Source organism: Symsagittifera roscoffensis, chromosome 5 (genome assembly GCF_963678635.1).
Source record: "Symsagittifera roscoffensis chromosome 5, txSymRosc1.1, whole genome shotgun sequence".
NCBI lineage: Eukaryota > Metazoa > Xenacoelomorpha > Acoela > Convolutidae > Symsagittifera > Symsagittifera roscoffensis.
The window spans coordinates 20,388,406-20,414,147 of NC_087066.1; the positions used below are offsets into that span (position 1 = coordinate 20,388,406).

Below are 25,742 nucleotides of genomic sequence, written 5' to 3' on the forward strand. Positions count from 1 at the left end.
TATGTACAGCAGTTTTTTGGAATGGGTTTCTTCTCAGTGATAATTCAAGTGTTAACTTCAAGTTTACTGTTTGCTGTTTTTTTCAAGCTTTTCGAAAAGATTTTCATCGTTCAAATTTTTGTAACTTCTCAAGTTTTGAAAATTTACTATATATTTTTTCAAGTTTCCACGGTTTGGATTAAAATTTAATTGACAGATTGTACAAAATTGCGCACAAAAAAATGATTTCGACAGGAAAAAAGAATATCATTCTAGAAACAAAACAAAGTTCACAGCAGAAAAGTTTCAGTTCGCTCAAAAAACATTGTCAAAACAAAGTATGTAATATTTCACTAATAGCATAACAGTCTCAAGTTCATTAAATTGCTAAGAGTTCAAAAAAAGTCGACTTTCAAACGCGGGCACAGTTCTTCAATTCCTTGGAAGCCCAGATTGCCAAAGTCTTCGTTTTCTGTTGCTTGGATTTTCTACCTTCTTGAAGTAAGTCTTTAAACACACGGTCTTCAAAAAGATGAACAATCTTAGGACCATATGCAGCTATTAAGTCACCGACTAGCCCACAAGCGCCCGAAACCAAACCATCAGTTCTGTCTTCATCTTGCGCGATATCTAGAATAAACTTGACAATATTTTGAACGTGTTGCTGCATTGCAGCTAGTTCGTTACTGAGTGGTTGCGAGGCAAGGTCCCCGGCTGGTCCCAGAGAGTTAGGGTCTGTTCCAGCAGCAGAGGGTTGGTCGCCACGGAATCCCTGGACTATTCCGGTGTAGCCCTCTAGACAGGACTCTCTTAGCTCGTTCAAATAGTCAACCATCTCGAAATCTTCCCTGTTGACCTACAGAAAGATACCGAATATCAGTGAGACCAATTATACATTGTGAATTCAATTTACTGCAATATAATATTTCCAATTGATATAGGTTACAAACTAGATGTCAAAAATAACATATTTTACCAAGGAAATCATCAGGAAGAAATAAGACCAAAATTTTCATTCGACGAACGGGAAACATGAGATCAAAATTTAATGGCAAATTGATAAATCGACAAGACCCTTTACTTAATATAACACTTTTATTTCAATTAGAAGGCATTGAACACCACAAAAATCAGATCGTACAGTTTTAAAATATTCTTCTATTGATGCACCAACCTGTAACTGACTGGCCTGGTGTAACGTATTGAGAACAATATCCACATAAGTTATGAAGGCCGGACCAATTCCAAGAGCAATATCCCCGAAGACTGAGATGATTGGCGGCTTCACACTCTTGTCAATCGAGTTGTTACTTAGATGGTGCAGAAGTACAGTCATTATGTCATTGCAGTAAGGCATCAGATCGGAACCCATCGAGCGTGCCAGATCGCTCACTAAGCCTACGGCTGCCTGACATAACTGAGGGTCATCTGCATTCTGCAGGTACTGTTTCAGAAATGGGAAGAAGTGTGACATGTATTTATTGAATCCACCTTTCACTCTTTCGACCAAAGTGCTCATGGCCATTAAGGCGTCCTCCTGAACTCCAGAACTCTGTGCAGCTGACTTAGTGTTCAACATTTGCAGAAGAGCCTCCATGACTCTGTCGGCTATTTGCACTGCATCTTCTTCTTTGATTTTCCTGAAAACAATAACACACATTTAATTGGATGCCCAAATGATTTTTTTGACGCAAAAGAATGATATCATTTGGACACCACATCAATTAATTAAGATAATTAATTAAGATCATTTATCCACGGGGGAAAGGACCAACACAAGAGCTGTACAGCTCATCACGGCGAACCGCTGTTGTGTCCCTGTTTAAGAACTACATGCAATTATTTTTTTTTGGTTATTTTTCTGGGCTGGTTAATGTTGCTTCACCCTCAAGCAACGAGCACGAATCATGGTGGGCCTCGAACATCCGACCTTTCGATTGAGAGGCGGAGACGTAACCACTTCACCACCGCTCCCCAATCAATTTTTGCGGGGCAAAATAATTGAGGTCGCCACACAACAAAGCACGAGACCAAAATAAATGTCCCAGCATTTTTTTTACTAACATGCTGCTTACTGGCAAAACTAATTTGAACAATTGACTAAAACTAACCTGAGGACACTTTGAAGGGTAGCACAAAGGAGAGATTGCAAATCTGTGAATTGTTGTCTGTCAGTTGCACTCAACTGGGATATATCATCCAAGTAGATTATCTTCTGCAGCCTCTCCATCACAGCTATAGTTGTGCTCTGAATGTGCACGTAGCAGTCCTGCGGCGAGTTCTTCACCAATTCCATGATAGCTTCATATGCGCTTGTTCTCAGATTGGACTGACCTGCGTCTTGTCTGTCTGTTGTTGCAATCAAGGCCTGAACTATTACCTCATAAAATGGAGATAGACTAAAGGTAGCCGGTTCATCTGTATGCTCGCTCTCACTCGTGTACTCATATGCCGCAGATGACAAGCTCGTGAATGCCCAGCAGACGTTCGCTGCAACTCGTGGTTCCCGGTTCAGCGCTTCCAGGAGTTCCGATACCAGATGTTGGACGTGCTCTGGTGCAACTGCTAGATCTGGAAGCACCTCACATACTCTTCCGATAGCCCAGGCAGCTGTATCCTGCACTGCAGGAGATACATCACGAAGCATATTCACTAGGAAAGGGTTGAAGACCTGCGAAACCAGAGGTTTCAAAGCGGCGGTGTCTGGACCTTCGAGGATGCAGCCAAAAGCCATGATTGCCGCATCTCTGTTGTTCCAAGAAGTGCTCTGGATGTTGGCCTCTACAAACGGCAGTACATGTGGTACTATGTCGTTTTCACAGACGTTCGCAACGAGGCTAAGACACACACTGGCTGCTTTGCACGGATTCCATTCATCTTCGTCGTCGTCCTGAGAAGCAAAATAAACGTTTTTAAACGTTCTAGTCTCAAAATCAAAATTTTAAAAACCAGCCCACAAGAAAATCAGGAACTTCGAATTGCAATGAATAAATCTATTTCTTAAATTCATCAAAAAAACAAGGATCTTAGTTTTACGTAGTTCAAAATTTGATATAGATTTTTTTGTTTAAGTAGTTCAAAAAATTATTCTGTAATTCAAAACTCAAAACTTAGTAAACTGATTTTGACGTTTGACTACTTGTTTTTTGGGCGTATCTAACCTGCTTAGCCAGAGTCTCCAATAAAATCGGGACAACATACTGCAGAGCGCCTTTGGTATAGTGTCTAGACACATTTTCAGGTGCCCTTCCCTGCTCTGCTGCTTCCTGGGCCTCAATCAGAAGATCCATCTCTTCGTCACATACTGAGCTCCAAAACTCAATACCTTGCAGGGAAACATCCTCCTCTGATGACTTCATGGCATCCAGTGTAATGGCAAAAAGAGCTGGTCCCATGTATGTTTCCATGAACTGATAGTACAGAGACATGATTTTCACTAGGCACTGAAGGGCAGTCACTTTGATCTAAATCAAATCAATTTAGGTAAACTTACAGACAGTTCCCTATTGATATTAATGACAAAATAACTTTGAAAGGTTACCTTATGGTTGATGCTTTGAGTTGCTTCACATATGACCTGCATTATGAAGTTCCTTTCGTTGGCGTTCTCGAAGTTGTTTCTGGTCAACTCCAGAGAATTCAACAGTGCATTTGCAGCAGCTAACTTCACGTTGTCGTTTTGGACATCGTGTTGCATTCCGCCACTCACAATTGCTGTCAGAAGTTCGTTCGATTTGTTTTCCAGTTCAGGTGCATCCTAATGTAATTAATTGATAGAACACGGAGTGGACGATTAACAAACACGGAGCCTCGAGTTCCCGTGCAAGAACACTGCTCTAACAACAGTTATCCCTGTTAAAGTTTTTATACCAAAAATCGTTAAAAATCAAGTTTAAATCTTTTACCCCAACTTTAGGTGAGTAGTATGGTGAGTAGAATGGAGTGTCAAACCACTAATTAACAAGAAACACGAAAAAGAAAGATATTTTCAAACTTTGACACGAGCAATACCGCCGGAACTCAAACTCCAGACCTTAGTATCCCAAGGCTCAAACTTTACCAGTAGACCCAGTGGTAAGGAGACTGGTAGACAATGGGGTTTCACAAAAAAGGCCAATTTCTTAGATCTATTAATTGGAAGAAGTTTAAGTTCCCGATTACTAGTAACTTCATCTCGCCAGTGAAATGTAACTTTTTTTTGATAAATATATCTCCTTGAGATAATTCTGGATCAGCAAGAAACGTTTTCATTCCGCTGGGAAAACAATCTAAATTATAGTAACTAAAACAGAATATAAACAGAAAAACAAAAAAATGCTGACTTGTTTTTGAAAAATCTCAACTTTCGAATTTCAAAGAAAAAATTGATGGCCTTAAAGCCCTTTGAACATCTTGAACAATTTGATATAGACACTTTTTTGCTAAAATTAACCAAATTCGAAAAAAATTGGACCAATTTTTTTTCGCTGGGAAAATTAAATTCCACTTCCAACACTAGAACTTAAGACTTTGATCACGTTTTTCGTGACCGTTACACTTTTGCAGTTCGATAATGGAGTTTGACTTTGTTTTAACAAAGCAAATGAACTGAATTTAAGAAGAGTATGTTTTTGCTCTTTCACACATGTTCTTTCACGACAAGGCAGGAATGAAAAATGAATATAAGAACGCATGAATGAAAAAAGAAATCAATTGCATAGTTTCGCGCACTTTTCCGGGCTCTTTCACAATTTTCCGGGCTCTTTCAAAATTTACTGGCATCTTTCCCTCAGAAAGAGCAAAAACATACTCTTCAACAGTTAGAACATAGCTGAAGATGGCCTCGGGCAAAAGAGACGCACTCGGGCACTTCGTGCCTTCAAGCCGGCTCTTTTTCCCTCGGGCACCTTTCAACTATGTTCTAACTACTACAAAGAAATCATATGTCAAACCGTGACACAGGAAAGTTGAACCTGATACAAAATCATCGCGACATATATAAGAATCTGAACTATGCTTTTAAAAACAATGCCAACAGACAGTTGGAAAAGAGTCAATGAATTTAACTTTTTGAAAAAATTCAACTTTCGAATTTCAAAGAAATTGTGGGTCCATCAAACACTTAGCTTTTACAGTACCGAAATATGCTCGACTGTACACGAGCTATGACAAGGTTTCTAGACGTTCGAAAGCAAACTTTGAACCGAGGTCACAGTTGCTTACAGGGAAAACGTCTGAAGCAAGCTTAGATCGATTCAAGAAATTACTATTTCATCTGTACTTCTGGCGGTATCTTATGTCTTTCCATCCCAACTCCACGACTCTGCCTGGGGCAGCTTGATGTTGCAACAAGAGTAAACTAAGTCAACCAACAATTCAGAGGAAAATTCGGTCGAATTGAAACATTTTAAATTCAGAGGTGAAGATGCACTTCACAATCGCAAGGCAAACAAAAAATTTTTTTTAAGATATTTTTTTTGAATTATGTCGTTTTTTGTCCGTGGTGTAATGAGAGGATCTGAACGAAAGCCTAGAACTTAGTCATATTCAAAAGTCATCGTAAATTAGTCATTTTTAACGAAATGTTTCATTTGACAAACGAACAGAAAACAAAAACAAAAAGAATTTAATTTTTACTAACAAAAAGACACTATAAAACTTCTAAAAATGATTTTACCAAAGTACAACATAGTTTTTGTGGCTTAAAAAATTATCCTCCTACTTTAAGTATGCTCGCTCGCTTCATTCGCTCAGAATGAGACTTAAACTCAATTTCTCAAAAAATCGAACTATTGGTTCTCGACCGTGAAAAAACTTTTTGAAACCTTCTACGTCGTTCGAATCAGGGCTTTAATATGATAAATCATTCAACCAATTCGCAAGAATATGTGTAATAATGATTTTGCCCATGAAAAAACTGAAACAAACGAAGACAAAGATCCTTCCTACTTTCAGCGGTCGGAACAAAAACGGCAAAAAGGAGCTCTATAAATTAAAAACCGAAACAAGGCATCAACGGATCGAACCCGCATCGGGGTAGACAAAGACTCTAACATAACTTCACACCTTTTTTGAAATAAAAAGCACACACCAAAGGATGCTCTTTAACTCAACAGTAGGTCATGATATTCGAAATCGCTACACATATACTAATCCGTAAAAAAAAATCTGAAGTGAAAGTAAAGTTTTTTAAACACCACTTGCGATACAACAAAAACATTTTAAAAAAAAACTGGAAAACGTTAAAATTAAAATCCCACCTGAAACTACAATGAACAACACTTCCACTTGCAACTACAATGAAAGTTGCTTTTACAGCACAAGAAAATATCAAGATAAGGCAACTAAGCCGAGGAGCTTTGAGCAGACACCTGAAAAAAAAACAATTTTCAAAAAATTCAACTCCTGAAACTACAAAGAACAACACTTGCAACTGTAAAGAAAGTTGCTTAACTCACAAGCAAGATGTGAGACGTGACAACTGAGCCGGCAAAATTTTAGCAGACAAACTAAAGTACGAAAATTCAATTTTACGAAAAGTTTTTCAATTGCACACATACTGAAAAAACAATGTCCGGTCAAAACTCGAAGCGCGGGCCTTAGGGTTCAAAGGAGGTGGCGTTACCTCTAGGCCAAGTGGGAAGGAACCTGGAAGTTGTGAAGGTGGTTCGATAATAAACCAAGTTGAAAATTTGTTTACGGGACAAAAAATTGTTTACGGGATAAAGTCTAGTTCCCAATTACAAGACACTTGCTCTCGCAAGTCTAATAAAATTGCGCAAAATTGTGTAAAATAGTCTAATAAAATTGGATAAAAGCGGTTCGGTTTGAAAAGTGCTATCAAATCGGAATATAGACTTTTCAACTTGTTCAATAAAAACAATTGAATTGTATATTTACAAAGTCAGTTTCCTCGAGAATTTAGGCCCAATAGTCTTGTGGTAAAGTGCTGCATTGTGTTGCGAAGGCTCAAATGTTCGAATCCGAAACTGTCTGAGCTTTCCTCACTGAGTTGCTTGAATTATTTTTTATAAAAGTTAAAGTTTGTCAGGGAAAAAATTTTTCGACTTAATAGCCTCAAAATGCATGGTGGACAAAAATTTTATGGTGAGGGGGACTTAGAAACGAGTAAGCTACCGCGTTGTTACTTTTTTTTGTCTCGCTCGGTTGAGGCTGACAACAGGGTTCGACATTTTTCCTTTGCTTATGTTGGTAAAGCTACACAAGTAGTGCGAAAATCCGCTTTCCTTCTGTGTGAAAACATTTTTTTTTCGGTTGAATGGGTTTCTTCACAAGATGTCGCCTCTGTTACCACTTTGTAAGACTCCCAAGTTTTGTTCCGGTGCTAAATTAGCATTCAGTTTTTGTTCAGACCATTTGAAAAATGTAGAGGAACTATTTATTCGTGTGCATTGAAGTTTTTTGTTTTCCAGGCAAAATCAGGTACCTCAATAATCATCGGAATGGGTCGAGTAATATATCCTAATCGAACATTCAAAAATTGAAATTTTTGAATTTTCGTCTAATTTTGAGCTAATACGGTGAGTGCAGGCTTTCAATAGCTTATAAATGCTGAATTTAAGCCGTGAAAACTTAGTTTCAATCGAATAAAATTAGTTTTGGGATTTTTAGCGCCATTTTGGAATTAAATATTTTAAGAATTTTAAATTTTATTTCGGTTTTCTAGTCATTCTTCTAAAAAAACTGTTTTACAATTGTTCTACTTTACTATGACTGTCGAATATGCCTAAATTCCATTTTTTTCACAGATCTTTTTATCAACCCACGCAGAAAAAAAACTACCGTATTTTGAAAAAACTTTTGTATTTTTAAGACTATGGTCAGAACAATCTGTGCTATCAAAGCATTTATGGAAATAAATGCTTTGAATAGGGTGCAGTAAGTGAGGTTATCACGGAGGAGAAGTGCAAATTCGCAGCACTTACAATACAACGAAAGCGCAGTGTTCGAAGAGAAAAGTGGACAATAATTGAACACTTAGCCACCAGACAGTTGGAAAAGACTTGATTTTTAAACAAAAAAAACTCAAACTCTAACTTCAAAGAAAAAATACATGGCCTCAAAGCTCTTTGAGTTTCTAGAACAATTTCTGATTGAGACTTTTTAGAAAAAAGTCACCCAATTTGCAAAAACTGGAAAAATGGGTAATATTTTTATTCCAATTTCGAAACAAGAAGTCGATCACGTTTATCGTGACTTTTAAACTTTTTGATCTTCGATAGCGGAGATTGCCTTCCTTTTAACAAAATAAATGAAATGAACTTCAAACAATGAAGTCACACCGCTGAAATCAAATTTGTGCGTGAAAAATTTTTAAGAACTTCCCTGAAAAAAAAAACACGAAAAAAATCATCACGACCTATATACGAGTCTGCTACGTTCATTGACTCTTGGAAATATTGAAAATTTCGATTTCAGAAAAACAGTCGAGAAACGCAACCACCAGCATTAAATCCGCATTTAGTATTTACCGAGCGGACACAAAGCCGACAACACGTACGTAGCCTCCCAATAGAGTTTTATGAGGATGTGGCTTTAAAACTGTAACTGTAAGATAAGTTGCCAATTGTTGTAGTTGAGTTCTTTACAGCTGAGTTGAATTCTGAATTGGGTTACAATGTCCCTAATTGAACATGAAATTCCACGAGTATTTATTAGCATCCGAGAAGCCTTTGGTAAAGTAATTCCAGTCTAACTTTGTTGTTAGAGATTTGTTGATTTCGCTTATTGATATTTCGATGTGCTTTGTGATTTTTTTAAAAAGATTGCTGGATTTTTTGTGCGTGTATTTGGTAGTACTATACATTCTTGTTGTCTAAATCTATATGCAGTGGTTGTTTCTGTTTCTGCTCTTATTGGTAGATCAATGTTTGGTAGAAACGGAGATTTTGCAAAGTTGGAAATTCTCCTAGCATTTTATACTTCAATTTATTTTTTCAGCTTGAAGCTTTTTCTAGGTATGCTGATGTTATAAGCATCTAAGTGTGTTCGAGAATCTGAGTAAGTTGTCAGTTTGCAAAGCAGTTTTGGCTGCAAAGGAAACGCTAGTTTATATTTAATTTAGGCTTCACCTGATGATTTAAAATAACCGAATTACTCACGCAATCTTGGCAGATGTAGCCCAGTGCTTCAATGGCTGATTCCTTCAACATATCTGAACTTTCTGGGTTTGTAATTTTCTGACACAAAAATGACACCAACTCGGGCCAAAGGTTGTGCGGCAACTCCGCGCAAGCAATTGCAGCTACGCACTGAGCAGCTGTAGAAGGCCTGTAAGTTTCTGTTCCTAAGGTGTTCAGTATCTAAACAAAATATATGAGAAACACAATATTCAACTGCTTAATTTGAAATTGAAACGAAGTATTGAATGAGACAACTAAATTACGTTTTGCTTGATTCGGTTCTTTGTTTCTACTTCACTTTCAATCCACCTTCTGACTTGAGCATTTCGGGTCGTTTGCTCTTTCGAGGTGAGCTGATTCTTCAACTGGAGACCAGCTGCTCTTCTGCACACATCGTTAACACTTGGTGTACATAATATTTGACTGAGTTGCTCACAGAAACTTAGCTAAAAACGAACCCCAATTTTCACCAACTATTCAATGTTAAGCTACCATATTTCTTCAGCAAGTATCCCACTTACAAAATTGACGTTTGCAGCGTTTTCCAAAAATGCCTGAGCGTTTTCTAGAGCTTCTTTATCTGAAACACAATTAATCTAAGATAATTGGAACCCCACAGCAAGGCATCAAAACATACGGTGATTGTGCACGTTTATGAAGACTAGCAAAGCAAAAAAAAATTATTGAAAAACGTACTTGATGAAACTGTGTTTTCCAAGATGTTAAGAAGCGTTGGCTCCGTCATAATTTCTGAAATTAGGGAAAGGAATTATCAAATCTATGAAGATTTAGTACAGAGTTAACGCAGAATTGATCGAGCCATTAAGTTCATCATTTGAAGAAGCGTCAGTTCACCGTGGCAATTAACTCCTGAAGGAAACAGTGAAGTTAAACTTCCTTCTTGAAACCATGCAAAAAACTTTTAACTAATAAATTCGGCACACAAGCGAAGCAAAATTTTCCATCATTAGCGATACAAAAATTTTTGCTAGAAACACAGCGTAAAAAGTTGGCGTAAAATTAAAATTCTAATCCAAAAATTGAAATTAAGTAACTAGAAAAAAGAACAAAGCTCTCAGGAAAATTTGGGCAGGAGTTTCTTAAATTGTTTGCATAATAGATGTTCTGTAATAATTTGATGATCTATTTTGATGAAAATTGCGTTTGACACTTATGATTTTTGATCCGTCTGTAAAAATTAGTTAGATTTTTAAACCTTAAGATGCACAAAAAAAGGCGAAAACGTTTGTTTTATTTACTATCTTAATGTAATCAATCTATATAAATTTTCTGAAAACCAAAGCCGACAAGCGAAAATACAATTATAGTCTCCCGCAGTTACTTATTGTCAGAGAAGTGGCATGGCTGACCTTAAGAGTCATCTGATTGGCTCAGGACTCCTCTTGAAACCCATCATGAAGTTTTTGAAATCGGAAGCGAAGAGGAAAGCGGAATCAGACTTGCCAGGATCTTTATCAAGACAGTGACCTTGAACTGAAATCTATGAGAATTGTATTCAAATACACGGACAACTTGTCAGTGGTTCTTTCTAGATTTCGATACGCCGCAAAGAAGAAGTTACTCACCAGGATAAAGAGGGAGAAGAGAATACCGGTGAAAAATGTCGAAACTGAAGGTGACACAGAGAAGAAGGCTTCAACCGAGAGGAGGCTTCAACCGAGTTTTTGTTTTGCTTTGTGTCACGTGAGATTTCTTTCTCGTGGCCTGCCTAACATTGATTACATTTCTGTTCCTAACTCCAATGTTGATATGGACTTTAAAACGAGAGGTAATTTAGAAGCTAGTTGGTCTTTTATATTGAACTTATTACTTGCTACCAACGCGTTAAATTTCTGACAGTTTGTTTGAAAAATGACATATAACCTGATTGTTTGAGATCTCGGGTGCCCAAAAATAGGTCTTTTCGGAAAAGCGGTCCACTTTTCTCGAATACAACTTGTAACAACAGTAAAAAAGCAAGACCAGGACAGACGCGAAAAACTTTTCAATTATAGGGCAAGAGGAGTGGTACAAAGAGTAGTAAACGAGGAATTATGGCCTTCGGTAGTAAAACACAAAACACTCGGATGAACAAAGGCAACTACGGTAGTTTAAAAAACACATCAAAAGAAGCTGGGGAAGTTAGCCGAAATGCAAGATTGCCCATTCGATCAGAAAAGCGAGTGATCGGTGACAACCATCGATGACCATAGAGTTACTAGACTGGATTCATGAAATTTTATCATCGGAACCAAAAATCAGACTCACTTTTTCGCGATATCGACATCTTTCTATCAGATCTCAAACATCGAAACCCCGGAGAAGCTTTTGTGAGATTGAGGCCAAGACAAAAACCTACAGTAAACGCGTGAAATAGACACTATCTGGAAGGGGCATAGAAAAGGCGAGAAAGTGTCTCAAAGTCAACAGGTTAGTGGCAGTGCCATTCTTCAAAGTAGTCGGTTTCTGTGTTTTGAGGAAAACAAATTATAAATATATCTTGTGGGGTTGCTTGATTTGACTTAATTCAGTGAAAAAATAAGGACTGACTCAATAATATTGACAATTGAAAAAGATCAAAAAAGAACTACCGGCCAAGAAAAAGAAATTAGTGAAAATCTCTACATTAGGATTAGGTCAACAGGTGGGCAACCCGCCAGATTTGACCTGGCCAAGGTGCACAAAGTTGACTTACCACTGAGATCAATTCTATGTCTACTTGAAAAATCTTTCAATAACTTGAACAGGACCCTAACTAGGTTTTTTAAGAGCTCCAGCATTGAAACAATTTCAATCAGATGACAGACGAATTTCAGTCAGATGACAGACGAATCACAGAAAGTATTAATTTGAAGTCCGTTGAAAACTCAACTTCTCTTAATGTAAAAACTTATACGCAAACATTCCACTCGAGGAAGCAATTGATACAGCGGTTAGAAAGCTAGCAGGAAAAACTAGCTGCAAAGGTGAGAAAGACTTAAAAGGAATTACTATATATGGCCATCAGTTAAGTGCACTTTAAGTGCAATGAGTCGTGGTTTGATCTGGCAGATTCAAGCAAAATTTTGGCTCATGGAGTATTAACGTGCGCTAAAATTGAAATTCCTTTAATGATTACACCCAGAAAAAAATATCGAGAAATGTGCCCTAAAAGCAACAAAAAATTGCTTGAACTGGTATCACGACAAAGACGGAAATATATTGAATGCGGATTACCGAAGCATAGTCAAAACAGTCTGGTACTGTAAATGTTGCGTTACGAGGAAAGAAAATGAAAGAGAACAGCAAAGCAGGGAATTTTCTCTCCGCTACATTGATGATATAGTCAGGAAGGTCAGAGGTTACCCAGAGAAAATGCTTCAGATCGCCAATAGAATTCATCCTCAGTTGCAGTTCACCCTGAAAACACCGAATGCATCGAGAAATCTTGCACTTCTAGATTTAGAAATCAACATCGATAAGAGCAGGAGAGTGAGCTGTGAATGGTATCAAAAACGAACAGATAGTAACCATCCTGATCTTTAGGAGCTGTGTCTGCCTTATTATCAACTGTTCACCGTGTCTTCTGGAGTTCATCACACAGGAAGTTTTTGAAAAAGTAATTAAAATCAACCGCAAACAAGTATCCAGAAAACTGGTCGTCTCGGGTTGCGTGTCGATCCCTCGAAACCATCATAGATGAGAATATTAAAATCAGGAGCATGGGTGCCATACCAAGGTCTTCCACTAGCAGGTACGACGTACCGCCCATATTGATTATTCAATAAAAAAAATAACCAAACTTAAAATTTGTAGAGTAAGAGCGGGATATCACAAACCCGCAAAAAGTGTTCATAACACGGAAATTGAAAACATGTCTGCCGTCGTTAAAATAAGAGTTTTTGAGCAAACTAAAATCAAAAGTGGTCTACAGTTTAAAAAGAAGTGTTAGTGTCCCGCCAATGTTGGCTAAAGCTCACACATTATACCACTAGGGTTGAGTAGCAGCTTTATGATATTCCCGCCGTCGAGCATCTGCAACTTTTGAGCGTTTCTAGAGCTTCTATATTTTATCTAAGATAACCGAAACCACCCAGCAAGGCATCAAAACACATGTTGATTGTGAACGTACATGTTGAATTTGGGCGGGAATTTTGAAAGTTGATTGCATAATAGATGTTATGTAATAATTTAGTGAATTAATTTTTTGAAAACAGTTTGACGCTTTTTATGATTTTGCTGATTCTGTAAATATAAGTTAGACTTTCAAATCTGAAGATGCATAAAAAACGAGAAAACAATTGTATACAATTTCGACGTAATCGAACATTGCAAAAAGAGACAAAGTTGCTTTACTTGCCAGTCGGTCTTGTCAGAGAAGTTTTCGGTTCAAACGAATTTTTCAAAACTTCGTATCGGCCTTGTCATGTTCAGTGTTCTCGCAGTAATTGAAAATCAGAAATCGGAACAGCCGAAATCACAGAAGCAAGAAACGCGCTAGAAAACACGATCTTGAGTCCGATTGCTGTTCGCAGTTGACCTATACATAAACTTCAGTAAAGTTGTCTTTGTTACTGACAGATTTTAACGGGTGGGCCCGGAAAGCAGTCAAGAGCCGGAAAATCAAATAAACCATTGTCCTGCTTGATTGGGTAGACTTCACGGTCAACTGACTCTACGATCCTAATTTAATTGATTATTGAAAAACTACTTGAGCACCATAAGTTTTCTACAGCGTTGCTTATTTTCTTAATGACAATACTGGAGTGAATTCCATAGTTGTTGCCATAATGTCCTGAGTTACTGAATTTACTTACTTGAGTGCATTTTGTCCAATTATGTGATTTTCAGGTTGATCCATCTGAATTGAATCAAACACAAACAGTTAAGCACAAACTAATTTTAAGTATAATTTAATAACACCGTGTTGATCGCGTTTGCGTATTTAAGGTTATTTTGAGACCTAGCATGTGGAGCATGAAAATTTCTATTAAGAGCGGCGGGGGTATTTTGGTAGGAGATTTCGAGCTGTAACGATTCACAAGTTCGATGTCCTAAGCAAACCATGAATTGGCTCCGATCGATTGCGGTATAAAAGCAGAAGAGATAGTGTATCTGGTCCTTGGGCCGATGGCTATAGAACCTATCACTCTTAACCTCATATGTGACTTAAGTGAACGACTCTTATACTACGCTTCACTTGGAACGAACAATTCTAAGATTCAAACCGCATGACGCTGGTGGAAGAACAAATTATCGTTGGAGGAAGAGCAAAATAAACAATAAAAACATAAAACGGCAGCAACGATGCAGAAACTACGATCGAGCGATTTCAAGAACGACAAGAAGTTTTCCGAGTTACTAGCTTTCATTCACAAATCGGGCATGTTGTGGCTTAGAGAAGTAACCCTTCCCAGTAGGGTGGAAGACACTTATACACCGAAAATCAGGAAGGACCTATCGTTGAACTCTGGAACTGTTTTGAAACAATTTCTAGCTCTCCGGATATGTCCCGAAATTATTTTAAATAATAATTGATTTCAGTTACAGGATAAGGAGCTAGGAAGAGGTAACACTTAGCACTTCAAAACACATATAAGCACACAAATAAAATTTCGTGCAGCATACGGCACAATTTGAGGCCAACTATTTGATTTTAAAATAAGGGGCCGAAACCTATTGAGCCAACAAAAAATGAAAATCTAAGGAAGCGAAAAAAAATCAACCAATAAAAAAATTTGAACACAATGGATATTTAAAAACCTAACATGCTCAAAAAAAGTCTATTGAATTAAATTCAACAGAGCGCCAGGAGATGAATGAGTAAATATTATGTATATGAATATGATTTTAGATGAATTTTTTTTTTAGGTTGATCAGTTTGTGCTTTTTTCTCTTTAATTCAGAAATCTTGGTGACTTTAATCAAATCGTTTCTCAGTTTTTATTGGTGGTTAAAAAAATTATTTACACAGTGGCGAAGTTGCACTTCGCATACACAAGCAAAAATATGACCGAAAACGATACTGGGACAAACTGAAGGAGTCTAAAAATTCTGGAGTGACGCCCGCCAAATATGACATAATTGCTAAGTGACGAATTTTTTTAGAGCGAACGCATTTTAGCTAGTATACGAAAAAATTCATTAACAACATCCGACCCTGCCCAGGTTCGAATCCTCTTATTTTGTTATGGGTCTCCTCCTTGCGTCTACGCTACAAATCCATGACACTTTCAAGATAAAGTGCTATTTGTAATACAAACTGGTCGTATCAGGGCAAAGCCCTGAATGTTCTGATGCCTTTTAAGGTCTATGGAGCAGTAATATTATGAAAAAATTAAATGTTAATTAAAATAAAATGAAATTTTTTTTATTTTGAGATTTTTGTGAAATCATCCCCTCACACGCCATATAAACTACAAAGAGATAAATTTCGCTCCTAGTAACAAATACATTATGGCAAATAGTCTTCCTTAAACCAATTTGGAATGATTTCCAAGCCAGATTAAATCTCCGCTTACGTAAATATCACGAAATGCATCGTGCATTAATTTAACCAAATTGACCAAAATGGCAATTTTAAAACCCCCATAACTTTATGAAAAATGATCACAGGTAAAATATCTTTTCAACTTTTAGCTCAGAACAACAATACCTTTTGAATGATAAAAAAATCCGTCAAAAAAGGCTAGTTAAAAAGTCGCAATTTGTCTGAAAAAAAAACGAGCCCAAATATTCCGTTACTTTCGATGCGAAAGTCAGGACAATAATAGTCAGCATTGGCTGTACTTAATAGCTGGTATTGATCAAAATGAACACATTTTATCTCAACAATATTTGCGTCGCAACAAAATTTGCGACTTAGGTTAGAAAAGAAAAAGATGGTTCATGCTATAACACAAGCTATACTTGTGTAATGACAAATCTTAAGTTGGTTATATTGCAGGATTGCAAGATTTTGGCAAAATATCCTCCTTCTTTCCAGATTGCTGTGATATAATCTCCTTTATGGAAGATCTAGCAAGTTAACCCTCATTTGCACGAATCTACTGCAATATAATCATCCTTGATCGACAAGAGATTGCAGGTAATGGAACACACAATCTGAACCTATCGAAGGGATCATCTAACCACAGAGCTCTGCTAACTTTTTGAATATTCGTTTAGTAACAATCAAACTGATAGCAAGAAGCTATATAGCGCTGATTTAGTTTATCCGGAAGAAACGCTTAAAACTATAAATTTGAAACGTATTTTCGCTCCAACTGATGAACCAAAAAACTATTTGAATCTAGTAGAACAAGCGGAAGATGCAGCGAATTTGGCTGTCGCGGGAGCACAGCATGTAAAAACTGGAAATCGTTCACTTTTAACTTGGCTGATTTGCGTTTCCAGTTTTTTCAAAATTTAATCGTTCCATTCAAAAAAACATTGTTTCAAACAAACAGTGATTTTTCAATGATAAGGGAGCTTTTTGAAAAGTAAAAATAATCAAATTCATTATCTTGTTAACAACATCCAAAAGTTTCCAGCTCCTCGGTTTTCATTCAGCGGTTCCATGCGAAAAACTTTGCTAAAGGAATTCCAAAACTGTAGGGCGTACTTATGGTCGGTCATAGAAAACAAAGCTTACAAATTTCTAATTAGAGTTTAATGTGAGTTTTTTTTTCATTTTCTTTTTTGAATTCTCGGAGCAAACTTATAGTCGTTTGCTGGATTTCTTTCATAACCACTACAAATAGCTCAAGATCGGCATTTTTGGATCGTTTAATATGATTTGCGAGTTTTTGTGTTGATCTGGGAGAGCTCCAAAAATCAATTTGGCCGACCCAAACAAAGGCCGTTAAATTTACGAAAAAAACTTGAATATTTCTCTCGAGAAAACCACCGTGAAGAAGAAGAAGCAGAAAGAATTAATTCCCTTAAATAATAAATTAAGGGAAAAAAATAAAAACAAAAATATTAAGTCAAGATCAACAGGTGCACTTCAAGAACCATGAACACGAGTTCAGTTAATCAAAAGTTGACACCGTTCTCTCTAAAAGTAGTTCCTTGACTCTCCTCTTGAAAGACTCGAGGGGAGCGAAGATGTCTACACCAAGACGGATCAACTCGTTGACCGATTTGTCAAACGCGATGAAAGAAGAACTTCTCAGTCTGAGAAGTGAACGAATTACATTTTAGTGAACGAACTACATTTTATATTAGGTTAGTTGTAATTTTATCAAAACGAAAAGCTGCGAGGAAACTTAATTTCAGGAATTCTGACCTTAAAAGCTGGCTATAAACTCTAATTTTAAGCTGCGCATGTTTTAGCTGTGGTTCCTGCAATTTACAAAGAAAGTATTCTCAGGCGCAGGCCTAAAGATAATATCCACTTAAACTGGGTTTGGCTACGTAAATTTGAAATAATTTTGGATTCTACGTAACAACAGGTTGGTGTTGCGATTTTTTGCTTCGCCAATATACTTTGATGTTTCTGATCGACAAATAAATTATTTGAATATCAAACTTAAAATAAAAGTTTTTTTTTCACGGATCAAGATTATCTTTACTGGGTCAACCATGAACATTTAAAGAACAGATAGAATGATTTTGGATTCTCTGAATCAGCGAAAGAAATGACTCATAGTTTTATAAACAATAGACAGCAGAAAACTGTAGTAAATCATACTGAATTTAATTGGATCTCACAAACTGTACCAGAGCAAACCTCAAGGTACAGTTTTGGGACCCCTAAATTTCAACCTAAACATAAATGACTTGAACAAAAACTTAACTGAACCTTGCAAAGTGGTACAACATGCGGATGCTACACTTCTATTTTGTGATGTTAATGGCATCAAAAATTTATTAAAACTACATCAAAAATCCTGTCAAAACTTTTCTCTGTTAGAAGATCAATTTCTACCCTTTCAATTTCTAACATTACAATCGATAAAACAACCATCGACAATCAAAAACCAATTACTATTATTGAACGCTTTAGTCATAAGCTATCAGCAATACCCAGCAAATTTATTAAGTAGTTTGACATCCAATCCAACAATATCGCTTGAAAAACAACTGAGTTGGGCAATAAAGACCTTCTGTGACAGAAGAAATTTTGATTCTTCATCTGATCTTAAGCTGTAATACAGGGTACTTCCGGTTTCCTTGTTTTTCGATTGGAAAATAGTTTAACCTCTATGGAAAATGAAACAAAAACTACTACCTGCATACACAAAAACCAAGTACGTGAACAAGACAAGTTACGAGAACAAAAGAATTAAAAAACTACACTTTTAAGCAAGATTCAGCAGTCATTATAACGAAAAATGTTTTTTTTCAAAAAATCAGTTCTTATTTGGAACCGAATTCAAAATACAAATGCCAACATAAACAGCAGCAGTTTACCTTACAAGACTATGAAAATTATAGTTAAGGAATATCTTCCATCTGTTTTTCGGGAAGATCCTTCTAAGGCAACCTATGGAAAACAATATCGAAGCAATTTAAATTTATTTGATGTTTTAATTCTAACCATTATTTTATGCTTTTGTAACTAAAAATTAATGATCATTTTGCAATTAAAATGTTCAATTTTTTCTCCATTCAAAAATATTTGAATACTTTTTATCTAAATAAGCAAATCACATCATATCTTTAAAAAATGTATTAGAAAAAAGCATGAAAAGTGGCTTAATTAAAATCTTGAAGCAATAAATTTCGAAACCACCACCAAACAAAAATGGGGATAAATATTTTTTTATTGCAGTATATAAGATCATAAACTCAAAATTTTTTAGGTATGTTTTTAGGTATGTTGACCCTAACTCGCAAGCATTAGTAAGTGCACTTACAGAGTCGTGGCTTAAAGACGACGTCGAAGCAATTCTATTTTTCTTTTAAAAAAATCAACCTAATAAGATGGCTGAACAATTGATTGCGGAGAGGAAGTGGTGTGGCCACGTTCGTTTCTAAAACTTCAGAAATGGAGTTGCTTAGAGAAATGAAAACGATAAATTGCAAATACAAACGATTGAAATCAAATAGAAAGACCTCTCACGCTGTTTTTTACAACAATGCACAATGCAACTGCAAACGAAATCAGAAGATTTCATTGATTTGCTTGTCGAGTACATATCATCAATCAGGACGCCAGCGAAATACAAACTTATACTGTGCAGCGATTTTAAATTGGTTTAAATTTTTTTAATCTCCAATAAACCAGTTAGTTTCTTATCTGAAGAACTTTTTAAGAGCATTTGAGCATGTCAATCATTTCATTTTTTTTTGCTAATAATTATGCAGAAACCAATATAGCGGCCGCGATTTTATCCGATCATCACGCAATTCTAACAATTTTTCCTACATATACTTTTCATCAAAGCAATGAAAAAACCTTCAAAAAATGGAAAAGACCATTGAAAAAATTAGAAACCGATTAAATTTTAAAGAAAACAAGTTATTGTTTTTGGGAAGGTTTTACAAAAATTGAGGAAAACAATTTATTTGAATGACGATTGCGTTGGATTCAAATAAACATTAATGACGCTTCGAATCTCCTGATTGAAAGCATTGCAGTTCCGACAAACTCATTTCAAAAACTCATAGAAAAACTGGTTCCAATTGAAAAAAGCGGGGTCAAAAGTCTAGTAAAAAGTCAGAAAATGCTCTAGTGACGAATAAATAGCATTTACTGCCGCTATAAAGTTAAAAAACGAATCAATTTTTGCAAAAACAAATAAGAATTTAGCTCGAATTTTGCAAAGCCGAGTCAACACACTCTGAATTCAAACACAATCATATTCAAAATAAATTTTTACAGTATTTTAATGGAATCAAAAGCCAAAAAAACTCAACAAAATGTAATGAATATCCGTTACTTGAAGTTTTCAGTCTCATCTTGCAAAAAATGGAGAAAATTTATCTAAAAACTGTTAGTTGTCTGCAATTTTTGCCAACATAAATAAAAATGAAAGCAGCAGTTTTTTTTGGCAGAAACAAATGTTACTGAAATTTGCAACATAATCACGAAATCTAAAGCGAAAGAACTGTCGAGACATCTAAGAGCAAAGCGAATGGATATCAATTCTAATCAACAAATCACTGTCTGAAGTCATATTCATTAGCTGCTTAAAAACTGGAAAAATTCAATGCTTACACAAATGTGGACCACAGACACAAATATAGAACATTCTAAACAGGTATAGAACAAGGACTTTGTTTCCAACTCTGGCAAAACTCTTCGGAAAGTTTTGCATATATGAATAATTGTTTTTCAAAGAAAAGCTTGAAATCCTAGCTGACGACCAATGCAGTGTTTGCAGTAAGCGAGGCACAATTGAAACAAAAATGAATTAATTGATTGTATTAGGCATGTTTTGAGCAAAAAAAAATGATACAATGATTTGTACATTGCTTCATCTTTCAAAACCTGTTGACAACATTGACGATGGAAATCGAACTAAGAAGTTTAGAGGTTATGGAATAAAGACGAGCACAAAAAAATTGTTATCCTTGTGTCTTGAAGACCAATCTCAACATGTGGCAGCAGAGAACATGGTATAGAATACAAAACTTGTCGCCTGTGGAGTTATTTTTGAGGCTCCTTTTTTCAAAGTGACATACGACCAGAATGGTGGTCAAAATGCATGACGAAATCGACCTTCTATTTAAACAGTTTAGCTTGAGGACTGGCTGTTTCAGAGTATTAACGGTCTTATTTGATAAACTGATCAAAATGGGAGAGGTCGGTTTTAGCTGACACGTTAAACATAAAATTTGTAAGACACGAGACTATTTTTATTTTTGCAAATAAAAAGCACAAAAATCAACAAAACAACAATTTTAGCTAGTAGAAAACAGACCTACGATACAAATTGGAATCACGATCAATTTTATCGTTGGAAGAACATCCGAATTGTAACGATTGTGCCGCAAAAAATTGTTACGGAGCAATTCCCGAGAGCTCGGAGGGGTATCGGGTGGATTTTACTACCCTTCCCGAGTGACGATAAGACCGTTCTTTGTCAGGATTCGAGAATCCGGAAGGGTCTCGGTAAGAGACTGAAACTCTATTTTTAACAACTTTTAGCTTCCTTGCAGGTCCTGAATTGAACTTAATTAACACAGAATTCATTTTTTCAGAGTATGAGAAGCTAAGAGTTGAGGGAAAGGGTTGATCCATCTCCGATGGATATGATGACTTATCTACTGAACAAAAACAATATTAATATGATAATGAATGGTAGCCCTGTTTTTAGGAGTGAACTCGTTGTCTGGGGATATTGAGACCAATCCATGAGCTCATTATTTTAGCATGCAACCAAGTTAATTTCCGCGATCTGGCCGATGATTTCAATAGAAATGACTGTGTCGTTCCAATGTTAATGAACCACACATAGAACTGCTTTTGGTAGAGAGGGTTAAAACATGTGAAGCTGTGTTTAGACGCTATCCAGTCGTTTCAGAACCTAGCTTTTTTTTTCAGTTTAAATGTTTGTGTGATTTCAAAAATACCGTTCTTTGAATTGTAGCCTAATATTCCTCATGAATGTAGCCTAATATTCCTAAAGAGTTTGGAATTTGGAAAACGCTAAGACATGGCGTCTTGGAAACAAAATAAGTCTTAACCAAGATAAAACAAAAAAGATAAAGATTGGACCAAAATTAATCGAAAGAATCAATCAAACTAAAAAAACAAACCCAAAACGATATCTAAATGATAGAGTGAGTCTCTAGTTACGTTCATAAAAAATTATAAAAAGACTACATTGATATGCCTCCATTTATAGCATTTGCTTAAATCATTTTCTAAAAATCGACTTCAAGTATCTACAAAACTTATTTTCAACCAATATATCTCTACGCGGTATTGGTGTATAAAACTGATACACAAACCAAAATAAAGAAAATTGAAAACCAAAAAAGATAAAATTGCGAATTTGCTTCAATTTGAGAAAAACAGATTTTTTCAAACTTAGTTCTGCTACATCAGGTAGCTGCATATATGTGAAACATTGAATTTCAAGAATAAAATCGTTAGAAAACAGCACCCATGTGTCTTAATGAATGAATTAATCTACGATGAAGAAAAATTTGGCTAGTTCATATATGCGGGACGCAAATTCAGGTTATGAAACACGAAAGAAGTGTTGAACCACAACAAGAGAAACCACAACAAGAAAAACGTTTGTTATTTAGTGATGTCTATGCTTTCCACAAAAAATTTCTTGAGTTTTTATGTAATTCTGAAAGTGGTCTAACAATACAATTCTGCAACGCGTACGGCAACTATTTGTTGGTGACAATAAGTTTTTGATAAATTTTTTTTTGGTAATTGGAAATTCAACTGAACAAAACTGAACTTTGCTCAAGAATACACTACTCGACAGGCAGCTAACTAGCTTACTTTGGTGTTTATTAAGATGACTAGGAAAATGTTAAGACTTGACTGATTGGAAATAAACTAACTCTTAACCAAGATAAACCAAAAAGCTAAAAGTTGGACCAAAATCAACCGAAAGATCAATCCAAGCAAAGAAACGCACCCTAAAAATCTTGACAATATTTGGGTAATAAACTGAGTCTCAAGTTGCATATGTAAAAAAGTTTTAAAAAAGACCATCTCGATAGGCTTACATTTATTGCATTGGCGTCAATTATTCACTCAAAATCAACTTCTAAAGTTACAAAACTTACAAAACTTTTACAAAACTTATTTTATTTAGATATAACTGCTACTCAGACCAAAACTCTGAAATTTGAAAACCGACAAAAGCTAAAACTGTAAAATTTGTGAAAAACAGATTTTTTTTTTCAAAAACTAAAAAACCAAATTCAGTTCTGTTACACAAAAAAGCACTATAAATCTCAAACATTGATTTTTATTGAATTTAAAGACCAAAATCATAAGAAGGCAGCATTCATGCTTACTTATTAATGCTTTTATCTGCGATGAAGAAAACCTTTGCTAGTTCATGAAAATCAAACGTAATTTCACTTTATGAAAAACGAAAAAATGTTGAGCCGCAAGAAAAAACTCAAAATTAAGGTTTGTTCGTTATTTATTCATGTCTCTGTTTTTTCGACAAAAATTTAATTGAGGGTTTTTGTTAATTCTCAAAATAATCAACTAAATTCAATTCTGCATCGCATATGGAATCTATACATTTGTGACAAGGAGTTTTTGATAAAAACTGTTTCGGTAATTGGAAATTCGGCTCAACGAAACATTTTTGCTGGGTCACGTTGACACAATTCGATGTGCAGCTGATGGACTTTTTTGGTGTCCCGTAAGATGGGCTTTTTTAGTGTTTTGAGTCATGTATATCATGATCGAGTCTGTTGCCTTCTTGAAAACGAATTGATTATGATTATTCTCGTTTGATATAATTGTGTCAGTATTTGACATTTGACGTGTTAGTTTTGAACTAATTTTGATTAACTAAAACAAATCGCTGCTTGAGGTTAAATTTTCGACGGATTTTCGTAAAACAAATTGCATTATATTTATTCTGCTAAAAATTGAAGTAAATTTTGTCAAATATTTTTTTCCATCGAAAGTCAAATCATTTTCAGTGAAACGCGTTAACTACAAATTTTTTTCCGGATAACTTAAATCAAATTTGTACTATGGCAACACCGATTTTGTACTACTGAATTAATCAATGAGCGAATTTCAACGATGAAAATGTTCATCGAATGTTTAAAAGCAAAACAAACAATCTGTAGTTTGAAAAGCTTGTAAAACTGAACGCACCACGCTGGATTTTTTATCGTGTTTTTAAATTTTTTTTTAGCATTTCTGTAGCGATCAGTGACCTAATGTTTTCAAGAACCTACTTGGCAGAACATCTTTGATATCGAAACCTGCAGTAAGCAGCCAAACATCCCAACACTTGATCACCTAACCATCGCAGTATGAAGGTCTTCAACTTCCGACGAGAGCGGTTTAAGTTCTTCGATCGAACAAACTGTGCTTGCTTACAGCAAAAAAAAAATATTGCAGAATAATTGAATTTTATACAAATTTACATGATCAGAGAGCAAACAATTTTTCCTATGCTTCGCTGAGTTTGCCATAAGAGAAGTCACTTTTTTTTAAATGAATTATATTCTTGCACAAAAATTTCATGTTTTTTTAATCTATTCTTCAGTTGAATGGTAAGAAATGAATTATCATGTACACTTTGTTTGGTTTTTTTTTTAACTGTTGGCATCTAGATAAAACTATCCTAGCTTCTAAAAGCATGTCTTAAATTAAAAAACCATAAGTGATGATCAAGTCGAACCGAGACTTTTACTATTAAAAAAACCATATAATACCATGATGTCTGCTTACCTAAATTTATTATACAACTATTCAAATAGCAAGGCAAAAAAGGAAATCGCCCGTCAACTTTTTTTAGTTCTTTTTTTGTAAAGTGACTCCCTGAAATTGTTTGAACTTTCAGAAGATAAAACAATTTTTGATTTTAATCATTAGTCACAATTGCAACTATTTACATTTTCACAGCAATTTAAATCCATACATTTTAACCCAGTTATGTTACAATATTATATACATGAGTTTGATTGAATGTTTGAAGTTCGCCTTAACTTTTTTTCCATTTCCACGGCAAATTTGTTTTGGCGACTTCGTTTGATTAGTTCAGTCTTTTTCAAAGATTCAGTTAAGTATTGTTAAGATTTTACTTTCGTCCAAATTGTGTTGTAGTCGCTAGTAGTTTAGGTTCGGTAATGATCAGCTGAAGTTTGGTTATAATTGGTTATGAGTTGAGTCATGACTAAGTTCAGTAGAGTTGCGAGTTTGTTCGTGGGTTAATAGTCGAGTGCGCATATGAGGGCGACTCCTCGTTTGATCCAGTGCTGCTGGGTCTTGTCAGTGGGGATCTCCACTGGCAACACGAAGTTGGTCGAGTGTCCAGTAGTCGACAGGGTTCCTGCAAACACGCAATCCATAAATAATAATCAAATTAACAACTTGGTGTCAATCTCCTCAAGTACCAAAGATTCAACGGCAGCAAACGGTAAAATTAAGTATTTTAAATCGATAGAATTTTTATAAAGAAAATCGTTGATATCTTTTTGCCCATAATAAAAAACACCGCATAAAATTGAGTCAGTCAAAGGTTAAAACCAGACGCAAAATCTTTATGATTTGGCTGTTTTTCTCTCGATTTGTCCGTGCCAGATGAACGTCTCATTTCAATGCCAAAAAGTTCAAGAGATAAATCTGACTCGAATTTCTTGGAGCATTTACTTATCGGATTTTTATTCTACAAACCAGCTCTGGTGAGTGTCTTATAGACAGGGCAGTTGTAGATGCCAGAAGTGGGTGTCTTGCGGTTCTCGACTGGTTTGAGCCAGATCACCGGCATCTCCGTGTACAGCTCCTTGGGTCTAGACTCTATGAGCTGGCGTGACGAGTAGCCCCACCTGCATCCCTCCAGGTACAGTCCGTAGATGTAGCAGCCACTCTCCGGACGCTCATTCAAATCATCCTTGCTGGTTGAGATCACCTGCAACAATGTCCCCTTTTGAAACTTAGAAAGAAGCTTTCCCCTCTCAAGATAAAGTTCCCATTTAGGTTAAGTACTTTGTAGAGCTCGTATATTAACGACTTAAGAGTTGATAAAAACAATAGGGGATTCGACTTCTGACCAGCGTTGATAA

The 25,742-nt window shown here is 35.8% G+C and overlaps 2 protein-coding genes across 2 annotated transcripts in view; both read right to left on the reverse strand.

The window, feature by feature from the left end:
• Positions 1-138: 138 nt before the first annotated feature.
• LOC134846046 (importin subunit beta-1-like) lies at positions 139-9,848 on the reverse strand. Its single transcript, XM_063863223.1, has 9 exons — positions 9,798-9,848; positions 9,623-9,681; positions 9,365-9,547; positions 9,081-9,281; positions 3,521-3,736; positions 3,141-3,443; positions 2,091-2,869; positions 1,154-1,619; positions 139-835 (listed from the first exon to the last, which is right to left on the reverse strand). The coding sequence occupies exons 1-9, from the start codon at positions 9,844-9,846 to the stop codon at positions 392-394; spliced, it is 2,700 nt and encodes an 899-aa protein (XP_063719293.1). The 5' UTR covers positions 9,847-9,848; the 3' UTR covers positions 139-391.
• Positions 9,849-24,439: 14,591 nt separating this feature from the next.
• LOC134846899 (dynein axonemal heavy chain 1-like) overlaps positions 24,440-25,742 on the reverse strand; it is a 513,436-nt gene continuing 512,133 nt past the window's right edge. The window contains exons 65-66 of the mRNA XM_063864314.1: positions 25,354-25,588; positions 24,440-25,009 (exon numbers count right to left, since the gene is read on the reverse strand). Of these exons, the coding sequence (XP_063720384.1) occupies positions 24,888-25,009; positions 25,354-25,588 (357 nt within the window). The 3' untranslated portion in view covers positions 24,440-24,887. The remainder of the gene's footprint in view (positions 25,010-25,353; positions 25,589-25,742) is intronic.

What these genes read in the sequence shown, in the direction of transcription:
- LOC134846046 (XM_063863223.1), bottom strand. Translation starts at nt 9,846, where the DNA reads ATGACGGAGCCAACGCTTCTTAACATCTTGGAAAACACAGTTTCATCA. An exon ending in ACGCTGCAAACGTCAATTTT is followed by an intron (nt 9,548 to 9,622) that starts GTAAGTGGGATA and finishes GTTCGTTTTTAG; the next exon opens with CTAAGTTTCTGTGAGCAACT. An exon ending in ACCCTTCAAAGTGTCCTCAG is followed by an intron (nt 1,620 to 2,090) that starts GTTAGTTTTAGT and finishes TATTGTTTTCAG; the next exon opens with GAAAATCAAAGAAGAAGATG.